Source organism: Hippoglossus stenolepis, chromosome 12 (genome assembly GCF_022539355.2).
Source record: "Hippoglossus stenolepis isolate QCI-W04-F060 chromosome 12, HSTE1.2, whole genome shotgun sequence".
Lineage (NCBI taxonomy): Eukaryota > Metazoa > Chordata > Actinopteri > Pleuronectiformes > Pleuronectidae > Hippoglossus > Hippoglossus stenolepis.
In genome coordinates, this window is record NC_061494.1 from 17,472,891 (window position 1) to 17,484,838 (window position 11,948).

General features: G+C 41.5%; 1 protein-coding gene across 3 annotated transcripts in view; it reads left to right on the forward strand.

Annotated features, from left to right (window-relative positions):
* ank3a (ankyrin 3a) overlaps window positions 1–11,236 on the forward strand; it is an 86,757-nt gene extending 75,521 nt beyond the window's left edge. The window contains exons 40-49 of one of the 3 annotated variants that reach the window (XM_047342318.1): window positions 108–182; window positions 505–636; window positions 1,063–1,206; window positions 3,481–4,930; window positions 5,052–5,214; window positions 5,518–5,595; window positions 5,870–5,953; window positions 6,082–6,195; window positions 7,522–7,613; window positions 9,135–11,236. In XM_047342318.1, coding sequence (XP_047198274.1) covers window positions 108–182; window positions 505–636; window positions 1,063–1,206; window positions 3,481–4,930; window positions 5,052–5,214; window positions 5,518–5,595; window positions 5,870–5,953; window positions 6,082–6,195; window positions 7,522–7,593 — 2,312 coding nt within the window. In that variant the 3' untranslated portion in view covers window positions 7,594–7,613; window positions 9,135–11,236. Of the gene's footprint in view, window positions 1–107; window positions 183–504; window positions 637–1,062; window positions 1,207–3,480; window positions 4,931–5,051; window positions 5,215–5,514; window positions 5,596–5,869; window positions 5,954–6,081; window positions 6,196–7,521; window positions 7,614–9,134 lie in introns of all 3 variants that reach the window. The other 2 variants (XM_035172647.2, XM_047342319.1) reach the window with 2 other exon arrangements.
* Window positions 11,237–11,948: the final 712 nt, after the last annotated feature.

Genomic DNA, 11,948 nt, shown 5'->3' on the forward strand with positions numbered 1-11,948 from the left:
AGTGGCCAGAAAAGGACGGTTTATATGTTTATTTTTCTCTTACATTACTGTATAGGGGAATGGGAATGTGAATGGTACTGATGGGTCCGTGTCCTTTATCTCCCCAGGTCCCCAAAGTCCCTGTGAGCGGACGGACTTGCGCATGGCTATCGTTGCAGATCACCTGGGACTTAGCTGGACAGGTGAGGCCCATTCTGCATTGCTCATGTACCTAACTGGCTTTCTTTCTCAATCTCAAACCCTGTAATTTACTGCCATCTTCAGGCTAACAGTATATCTCACAAAGAATTATAATGTTACCTGTAGCCCTGGAAAGGAAGAGCTAAAATAATGAATCTCCTTGTTACAGACAGTATAAGCCTTTCAATGGATTTTAATTATGAAATGTGTATATTTAATATGTAATCCAGTATTTGCACTATGAATAAAATAACAGACACTTGAATACTGCATATTAGAGTTTGAGTATTTATGTCTTGAGTATTCTTTTGTGTCCCATCACAGAGTTGGCCCGGGAGATGAACTTCACAGTGGATGAGATCAACCACATCAGACTAGAGAACCCCAACTCTCTGACAGCACAGAGCTTCATGCTGCTCAAGAAATGGGTCAGTCGGGAAGGGAAAAACGCCACAAGTAAGACTATGATTTTATTATTCCGCTTTCTGAAAATGTTGTTTTTGTCACTATTTCTCCTCTGTGTGTTTTTCTTTCACTTTGTCTCTTCTAAACTACAATTGCTAGCATAGGGAAATGAAAGGTTCTGTGTAGTCCATCTTTGTATTAGTACTTTCCCTGTCTGTCTTGCTCTCTGTTCTTCTGTCTGTCTTGTCTCTTACCTGTTAAAACATTCATATCCTGTCTCTCTGGACAACAGACGTATTGTTTTAGTGTCCTGTAAAAAAACTAAAGCAAAATACCCAATTTTATCTATCTTTCCTAATATTTCTTTTCATGTATTTTATTCTCATTAGTAAAAGACTGTGTTGCTCAAGTGTACAAAATTTGTTCCATCATTTCAGGCGTCTCAACAAACGTTTTCCTTCTTCTCTTCTTCCACAGCGGATGCCTTAACTACAGTGCTGACCAAAGTCAATCGGATGGATATTGTGACTTTACTGGAGGGCCCAATATTCGACTATGGTAACATTTCAGGCACGAGATGTTTTGCCGATGATAACGCTGTTTTCCGGGATCAGGCTGATGGTAAAGTTTAGCTCTGTCTAGCTGACCTCTTACCTCTCCCTGCTACCTTTCTGTTGTTCCAGTGCATGGTCTGCATACAAACAGTCCCAGTGCAAATCTGTGGAGAAACTCATTTACAGTTAGGACAACTGGCTCCCGCTCTTCCCCAAATACAATCCTGAGTTTCACATTCTATCATTTGGATGCCAATGAAATAATTATAGTATTCTACTTTGAACCAAAAATCTATTTAAACACTTTAACACACTGATTTGAATTGGCTCCAGCTGAAGTAACCACTCTTTTTATTTAAGTCAGGTCTTGCTCAGGGTGTAAACTCCTAGTGTGTCCAGTTGTCACAAATGAGCGATATCCATTAGGTGCATGCTGCAAACTATATACTACTTTAAATGTTTTTCAGTCATGTCTGACTTGTGTAGAAATGACATAACCCTGTAGAATCTGCTTTCCTGTAATGATTTAGCTTAGTTCTCCTAGTTCTCCTCCAGTTCCTCTGAGCCTTCCTTGGATAGATGAGAGAATCTCTTCCTCTGCAAACAGACTGCCTCCTCCTCCTCCTCCTCCTGTTCCTCCTGCCTCCCATCACCTCTACAGCAGCATCCACTGCTGTTAACAGCACATAACCGCTCTTAACAAGTTAAGAGTCATGTGTTGCGCTGTGTGCCTTCTCCTTCTCCATCCCTTGCGTGCCTCCTACACACTTCCCTCATGTGATGCCATTCATTGTCTTGTTGTGCAAGCATGTTTCACATCAAACAATCATTCATGATGTCTTTTTTCCTCCTTCTCCACTTTTTCATTTTTGTCTCTTCTGTTTACCTCTTGCCTAATTCCTTTTCCGTAGTTTGCATTATCATCCCCTTAACTCCCGGAAGCACTGAAGCTGCCTTCATTGTGCAGACACCCGGTCCCTACTTTCCATCGCAAACCCAAACACCTCCACCAACTCCCCTCACACCTACTGCAGCACTTCACTGCTGTCCTTTCCCCCCACGCCGCTCACCCAGCTACGAGTCCTCAATTTCGCTCAAAGACTTGGCACCTTCAGTGCCATTTAAACAGCTAAAGTTCAACTTCTCCCAAACTCCCTCGTGCCTCGTTCAATGCCCCTCTGCTAAACCTTGTCTATGCCCTGCCTTCCCTTTCTCGCCCAACCCTTCCTCGCCGATCCCACTTATTACTTCACCTTTACCTTACTCATCTGCTGCTAACTCTCCATCACCTACTCCTCCGTCAGCTACCTGTGTCCGATGCTCTCCCACCTCTGCCCCAACCTCCTCTTCCTTCACTATGGCAACTCTCAAACCATCACAATCCTCAGAACAAATTTCGTCTACCTCTGACCTGTCCTTTAAGGCTACTTCCCCCTCCAAACCTGTAAGCACACCCACCTACCTCACCCCCCAATCCTCCTCTATGGACCCTACCCTATCTGAACACATCACCATACCTGTTTCGTCGATTTCCTGCCCACCCTCAGGTACAGTCTCACCCTCTGTAACAGCCTCTCATAGCAGGGACTCTTTAGTGACCCAGCTGGATCCCTCCTCCCGCCCTGTCTCCTCTCTTTCCTTGTCTACTCTCCCTCCCGTCTCTCCCTCTGGGTCCCGCTGTCCTAGCCCCAGCCCTCTGTCCCCTCCCCTCCGCTCCCTGTCTCCCTGCCCGGCTTGCCAGTGCACTCCCTCCATCCCTCCACCTGCCGCTCAAACTCTTGTTGATCCTTTAACAACGGAGATGTACATGTAGCATGTTCAGCCCTTTATGTCGCTCCCCCTCTTCCCCTATTCCTTCTCACATCTCTCATCTGTCACTTATCTCATGTGAACATGTAACAGAACATCCTGGCAAATATTAGTATCTTACACTCATTACATCCCATGCTACAGGATTAACATGGCCTTAACGTGTCCAACTTTTAATGTCTCACCGCAACCGCAGCTACTGAATGAATACTCACAAAAAATTGGGGCACTAGTACTGTCAATATGAATGTGCTTCTTTACATTTCTTTATATTTTTCAATATGATATTTTCAAACATACATAGACATATGTATTTTATATATTCCTTCCATTTTACTGCCTATGTTGGATTTACCGCCATTGGCTACTGACAAATCACCATCTCAGCTGGTGGTTTCCTGGAAACATGCTTTACATTTCAACCTCTGTGCCATTGTCCACGTCATATGGTGTTTTTCCGTGTTTTTTTTTTTTTGTGGCATGCTTCGTATATGTGGATATGTCTCTACATCTCTCATCCTGTCACCAACAGATTATCAGAGCATTCTAGCGGAGCTGCAGTCTCCCGCCGCACTGCACTCTGATCCCCACTTCCTGGATCCCGAACTCCCTGTCACCCCTAACCCTTCCCTTGCTCATCACCAGCCAGAACCAGACACCCCTTTGCTGGCCCACTCCCATCGTCAGCCCTTGCCCTGGAGCCCCGAGATAGAGCCCGGTAGCAGAGAGCCAGGCAGCCCTCCCAGGAGCCCCCCCAGGCCTTGTGAGCTCACCCTTTCCTTCCCAGTCTTTGAACTCCCCGATCCTGTCCCTTCCAAGGTCAGAAAGCCCCACATCGCGCTGAACGACCAGCTGCTTTTGAGCGAGGAGGAAGACAAGCCTTGTCATGAAATGGAGCTGAGCCACAGGCCCAAGTCACCGTCCTTCCCCGCGATGTGCGAGTTAGACACGTTTTACTTCACGTCATCCCCTTCGCTATCGTCAATATCATCTATTACCCCTTCAACGCCTGACAGAGCACAAATAGGAGACACAGGACTGCAGATGGGTTCCCCCAATGGGGTACAGGGTGTTGTAGGTTTGAAAGGAAGTGAAAAGAAAGTGACAGAAGAGATAAAGAACGTTGTGGAGATGGTCGCAGCAGAGGTAGCAGAGGGAAATGGATTAAAGTGGGTAGAGCAGGACTTGATCAAAAATGTAGAAAGAAAGTGTGAGATGATAACAAAAGATAGGTCTAAGTTAGCGGAGGAAAGTAAAGGTTTGGTTGAACAGAGGGAGGAGTCTGCACTGGAAGAGCAGCACGTCCTTGTTGCAGATGAGAGTAAGGAGACGGCCTGTGGGATGGAAGAGGTGATAGATGTGCAGAGTCTGTCAGAAGAACAGAATCATGTGATAGAAAGTGAGCAGGGATTGGAAAAGGTTTGTACCACAATAAAAGCAATGACTGTGAAAGAGGATATTGATGAAAAGTCAGAGGTACAGGAGGGGGCTGGGGGCGGTGATGATTCGGTCCATGAGAGTAACAGAGTGGATAACACAGATGGACAAGTCCAGTTTAAAGATGAAGGATCGTGTGACTGTGAAAAAGATATTAGCGGGACAGCAGAAGGGGACCAGGCGGCCGAGGACCAGGCTGTGGTTCGCCTTTCCCCTCAGGCCTGGGTTGAGGCACTTGGAGAACTTCAGTCGAGTGGGTCTGGATCTAATGAGGAAGAGGAGGAGGGACACAGAGACAAACAAACCCCAGAAGAGGCATTGGGAACTCTGATGGAGGAGGTGAAGAATGAAGAGGTCTCAGAGGAAAAGGAGGAGGACGCAGAGATGATGCAGGACAGGGTTCAGGCGATCGCTGATCCAGTTGAACAGGCAGAAAAAGACTTGTGTTCACTTTCAGGTTGGCACAGTGACTCCTCCAGCGTCAACGTGGAACCACCAACACCAGGCCGCAGCGTCAGCTCAGACCTGCTCGACAGACGGGAAAGGTAAGTCACCGTTAAGTCTCAAAGAATTCATTAATTTCATGCCAACCAGACTTTTAAAGTGATTCCTTTCCTCATGCATCTACCTCAGAAATCTTTCTTACTCTTTGCTTTTACCCAACAGCCAAGAAATCTCCAGTGAGTCCATCACTTCCTCGTCAAGGGCAGAATCGGGGAGATCCCGGCACAACGGCGGCAGCTCAAAGCACTCACCTCAGGGCGGCTCCTCTGAGTCATCGAATGGCAAAAAGGAAGAGGGGGCGCTGGTTTCAGAGAAAAAAGTCAAGGTAATGTTACTAATAATAATTAATACAATTGAATAAATTGTAGCTATTACAGTCTGGAATCTCCTAAAGCACTTTATGAATTGTTAATCTGCAATTGCAGAAGAAACTATGGTACAAGTTGGGTTAAAGAAACAAACTTCAGTGTTTAATTCCAGGTTTCTTTTTTTGTGATCCAGCCAAACAAAGTTCATAAATGTACAAAATGTTCCAACTAACCAATTATCATGCCCATACATGTGCTTCTTTCCCCTTCTGACTCCTCCATGTGTTTGTGTAATGATGTGATAATGCGTTCCCCAGCAGAAGGTTAGTGTAGATTCCGGTTCAGAGGAAGAACAGACTGTAACCACCAGAATCTTCAGACGCCGTATCATTTTAAAGGTACCCTGGAGCAGAGGCTGGGCGTCGGCTCGGGGTTGGGTTGGTTTGGTGTAGTTGACGTGGCAATTCTGGTGTGCATAATACTAGTTGTGCTTGGTGTTCGCATAGTTGTACACTCTATGCCAGTGTGGATATGTGTGTGCATAGATGTATTTGTGTCTGTGCACTGCTGAGTCAATCGCAGTTCTTTTCTCCTGAGGTGTTGTTTCGGTGTGGTGATGGGATGGCATCTTCTGTGAGCCTGTATTCATGTGCTAACCAGAAATACTTGCAGGGAGAAGAAGCAAAGAATATGCCAGGAGAGTCTATGACCGAGGAACACTATATGGACCGAGATGGTAACCTCATCAGTAGAAAAGTAATGTATAACTTCACTTCCATTTCCCATCCAGATGAAATACAACCAACCACTGGGAGAGTAGATCATTTTTCTCTCCCAATAGAGGATGAGATTTTTTTCTTCCTACCTCCTTCTTCCTCGGGCAGGTAATCAGGAAGGTTATTCGGAGGGTTTCTACTCCCACACCAGAAAACCAAGGAGGTGACAAGCGGCTCCGGGACCTTCCGCACAGTCCCACTCTGCAGGAAGACGGGTCTGAGGTTGGCATAAAGACACCCGTCTGTGTTCCTGGGTTCAAAGTCTGACCTGTGTTCTCCTCGTGTCGGAAAACATCAGCATGTGGGAGGTTCACAGCCAATGCAGAAGTTAGGCTTAAAGCTGCACTGGGCAACACTTGAGGTTAAAAATAACCTATTTGATCAACATAATCAGAAAGTTACAAAGCTGCAACATAAAAGGAAATCAAATCCTATCTAAAGGAGAAATGTACAGTTACTTAGAAGTAACCTATTAAATTAAAGCAACACTATGTAACTTTTATCGAGCAACAGCGCCCTCCCTCTGCAGCCACACGTCATGATTAATTCTGTTGGGCTCTGTGTCCGAGCGATTAAGCATCATTCTTCCTATTCCAAGTCAGTGTAACATCAAACAAATTTTCAGGCTTCTATTTTTAGGTTAAAAAGATTGCATAGTGTTGCTTATAATCCTGTTACACATACCAGCTGCTGTATATATATATATATATATATATATAAGTATTATATAATTCCACATATTTCATCCACTGAAGTGTTGGAAAAAACAGATGCTTGATTATGACATAGTCATTCATATGAATAAACTCATACAGTAACTGTAAATGTAAATTTGGGATGAATTTCAAGAAGTAAATTGGGTTTTAAATAGGTTTAAAATTATATACTGATACCATATGTTATTTTTACATATTGAAAACCTCTAACTTACATCTCAGTGCTCTTTGAGTGCAGCTTTAAGTCAAACAGTCAAGTCAAAATGGAATCAGTTTGATGTGATGGTTTTCTTTTTCATTGGTGTAGGTCAACTTTTGACTAACATTAGCTGTTTCTGCATATTTTTTCCTAATTTCTCTTCTTGGAAAAAAACCCCACAAAAAACCCTAAATGCCGCCTTTTAAAGTGCAGCCTTGCGTTTTGTGTTGTGACAGTGTGGTGTCTGTTGTGTTTACAGAACAATGGGGACGCTGACTCTGCTCCCCCTGACTGTGTGGTTCTAATGGTCTTTTTAACTGATTATTCCACAGTATGACTAATCAGTGCTGTGAAAATACACTCTGCCTCTTTTGTTTCTAACGCCTTCCGTACATAACATACATTCTCCTCCTCCAGGTGTCTGGTTGCTGTGTGGTTTGGGTCCTAATTATATTCTCTAACAAAAAAGACACTACTACCATTTACTAGTGTCAGACTCCTGCAGTACGTGTGTGGTTTAACTTCTCCTTTGTGTCACTTTCAGGTTTGTGTGTTGGGTTGCTCCTTATTTTCCTCCCATCAGAAGAAAATTAGACCACTACTCAACTGTATCTTCTTGTGTGTGTTTTGTAGCAGGGAGACGTGTCAAGGAATAGCAGGCGGAAGGATGAGAGAAGGTCGGGGGATAAGAAGCTCCACTCATAGGGATGGTTGTGCTCTACCAGGTACCGTTGGTTTCTCTGTAACACTGTGTTTTGTCTTTGTTTGTGTATGTGTCAGTGTGCAGTGTCCGTGCAGTATTGTTCTCCCCATTCTTTCCAGCTCTACCACAGAGCTCAACAGTGTGGTTCCAGAAGTAAAAAATCCCATTCATTATCTGATTAGAGATTTTGAATATCAGCCATAATATTATAACCATCCACGGTAGACTAACCACAAGCTACGAGATAGTGAAAAAGATGGATGCTCCTGTAATTACTACACTACCCACAATCCTCAGGTTTAACTCACTGTTTCAGTGATATGACAAGGACATTTTGTACTTTTATGGGAGACATGTCTTTGTCTTTTGTCATGTTTAGAAACATAAGACACTTAGTGCTTATTAGTGAGTTTTAAAGATGCTGGTAGTTCTATTTTTTTACTTTTGACTGAGCTCGACCAACTGTCTCCCTGTGTTTCCAGCCTGTGAGCTAACTAGTTGCCTCCTGGCTCCATCCCTGCGCTTAATACTCGCATGATGGTGGTTTTGAGTCACTCTGGACAAGAAAGCAAATGAGTGTGTTTTCCAAAATGTCCAAACTTTTTTTAATTTACCCCTCCCCGGATAGCCGCTCTGTCCCACAGGCTGCAAAGGGCTGACTGGTGCCTGAGCGTGGTCATCCTCTGGCAACATTTCTGCCCTCTGTGTTCACTGGGTGTGTACGTGTGAATAGGGAGCAGTTACAATGGAAACAGGGCCGAGGGATGGTACACACCTCAGCATTATGTTACCCCAGTGATTCCCCCCGTGCCTGTTTTTGTCCAGTAAATCCCCAACTCAACAACAGCATTGTAGCATCCAAAAGACTTTGTTATCCCACTGGCCAGACTGTTAATCCCCACTGCTGTTCACCTTCGTGTTGTGTTTGCAGTGAATCATTCCATCTGTACAAAAGTGACTCAGAAATAATATGGCACTGCTGTGAGCCTGGCATGGAGTTTCTATAGTATCACCATAACAACCCCATCGGGTCTTGTTAACTTTGTCATCTTGTTACACAAAGAAGTGAAAGATTGCAACAGTGTTTTTGAGTTTTCAGACATTGTAGAGAAGTTACACCCTGTAAATTGTATTTATATTCTGTAAATTAAGATATTTCCATTCATTTTTATTTTTAGATATAAGGTAATGTTTGGCATTTAAGATTATGTTAAAAAGAAATCCCTTATAAATAGAGCCCAACTGATTCCTAAGATGATTTGTAACTTCATAAATTATAAATAATCAAAAATAAATACAACCAATTATGTAGAACTTGAATTCAAAAAATAGATAAACTTTTTATGTAAGATCTAAACATATTATAATGTACATCTTTTCTGCATTATTATTTATGCCGCTAAATAAAGGTTTGCGTATCAGCAAACATAAATCTATATAATCTATATAATTAGCCAACTAAAAATATATAAATTTATATATAAATTGTTAGCCGTTTCATAAAATGTATTTGATTATGTGATGTACATCTTGTGTTTTACAGGTGTACAGGAACTGGGTTAGATGTTTCCTGGGAATATGTGTTCAGAGGGCAGAAGAGTTGCGGTGTGAGGACTGCAGGCGCCGGTCCAGTCTGCAGCTGTCTTCTTCAAACAAGCGTTCTTCACGTGAGAGGAGTCGACCCCTCTGACTTACGCATGAGCATGAAAAACTCACTCCCTGTCAATCAGAAAGGCCCAGGAGGTTCTCACGCTCCGACTGTGGTGGACCTGTGGACAATGATTCTGCTTCCCGTTTTGTGTGAGACAATAATAAATGCCATCGGTCCACTGGTGACGTGAGAGCCCTGTGAGGAGGAGCATCGTTTCTCGTGAAAAACGAAAGACTCCGGTACTGACAACCACAGGCGCAACTGTGACCAAAGATGGCACAAAGAGCTCAATCCACTCGGTGGGTGGAAAGAATGAAGTAGACACAATAACACAAAAAATATCCAATTGAACACTTCTGATTCAAACTTCAACACTCGCCTTATAGTTTTTTCTTGAACCCATTGTTGTCAGGATGTAAATTGTCTTGGGATTTTTTTTCTTCCTTTTTAAAAACTTAAACAACACAAAAGCTTTTTTCTGTATATAAAATTGCGATGTGTAAAATTCTTTAAAAAAAAAAAGGGCATGTTTCTGGTTGAGAACGCACTGAGGAGACAAACCTTTTCAAGTGCTTTCAAAATTGATGGAAACAGTTCCTCTTTTAAAGATTTGAGTGTAACTTCACAGGATCTTGTATAATTAATTATTAGAGCAGGTATAATGTTTGTACATGAAAAAAAAAAGAGCTGGTTTGATTTTAACAGAGGACATTTCCAGAAAATCAATTTCAGTAATTCCCAAAGTGGGAGTGGATCTAATCCTGCAAAAAAGCAGCCTTTCAGAGTACTCCTATTTTCATGCATGCTGTTCACATTATTTTAAGTACGATTTTTACAAGTTTGCAAACACTGTATTCAAATAACAAATAAAACCCTTTATCTGTGTACACATATAGTCCAAACATTTGTCACCGATTTTATATTTTGAATTGAAAAAGGAAACCATTAAAAGCATTTATCATGTCGGGGTGAGGATGAGAGAAAAAAAAGGATCTATGGCTTCTCGAGGGTGTGATGTCTTGTCTATGTAAAACCGGAGGAGGGCAGCTTCTGCTACAAGAACGATATAATCTGAATGTAAATGCTAGAAGGCTGGCTCGCTGTAAAATTATAACTGTTATTGTGCGTATTGGCTATAAGGTGTAGGAGTCTCTGTACACTGTTAGACTGTTTGTAATCATTTTAGCAGTGTGTCAATTTGGTTTCCTAACGGCTGCTGTGGTATTAAAGGAAAACTGGGGGCATTTTATTTAGGATTTTTTATTTTTTATTTTTTTTTGGGGTGAAATATTTCCTTAATTTAAAACTACTCACATTAAGGACACATAAAGACATTATTTGATTGTAGCTCTAAATAGCATATTGTATTACAAATACACTGGATGGTCAACAAACAATTATTTAAGCATTAAATGAATTGTGTTAAACTCTGAAACTGTGTGATCTTTTTAGGCTTGAGAGTCTGTATATGCAGTGTCGAATAGAGTCGTTTTCACTAGCTCATTGGCAAAACTTTTACTTCACATTACAATAGGACTTCTCTTTTGTATTGGTTTTCATTAGATGACCCATGTAGTTAAAGTGTGGTGTTCTACTGGGGCGATGGCTCAGTATGCTGATGTCTATGCTGTGGACATGAAGACTATGTAACTTTTCTTTTTTTTGGTGGGGGGTTAAAAGGAAATCAGGTCGAGTGCTGTACCACATCCCCGTAAACTGTCAATCAAGGGGTATAGGGACCCTTTGATATGGTCTAACTATCAATTTTTGTCAATTTTGTTGGATATGTGTTTTCACGAGCAGATTTTTTGATGTACAATTCTTACTAACAGCGTGAAGCCATTGAAATGTAACTATTCTAGCACTTTGGTTATTCAAGGTCTTTTAGAGGCTATAGCAGCAATGATGCCATCACAAATGTTTCAGACGTCTTTAAAAAAAAATCAAACTAAAAATGACAAAAAAATAAATAAAAATGCATTGATTTCGCAGTACATTCGTTTCTGTTCTTGTCTTTGTGTCCTTGAAGGTTTTGTTATTTAAGTAAAGCAACGGCTGCGGCGGTGATGTGATGAGAGACGCTGTCCTTCAACCAGATTTAATATTAACAACACATAGGGCGGTCTTTTGAATGGATGACGAAACTAATTTGTAGCCACTGCAGTACTTCATACATTAAACAGTACTTCATTAAATAGTATTATGTCTTACAATGCAGTTTAACGGTATTATGTCTTACAATGCAGTTTAACAGTATTATAATGTCTTGTAATGCAGTTTAATAGTATTAGTATTAGTATGATGCATCTTTAGCCTCATTAAACAGTAGTATAATGTCTTATAATGCAGCATTAGCTTCATTAAAAACTGTTATATTGTCTTATAATGCCGTTTTAGCTTCATTAAACAGTATTGTAATGTCTTATAATGCAGCTTAACAGTATTATAATGTCTTATAATGCAGCTTTAGCTTCATTAATTTGTTTTATGTCCTGTAATGCAGTTTAACAGTATTATGTCTTATAATGCAGCTTTAGCTTCATTAAAAACTATTATATTGTCTTATAACGCAGCTTTAGCTTCATTAAACATAATTATAATGTCTTATAATGCTCTTTAACACTATTACAATGTCTTATAATCTAGCTTTAGCTTTTTTAATCAGTTTTATAATGTCTAATAATGCAGTTTAATAGTATTAAAATA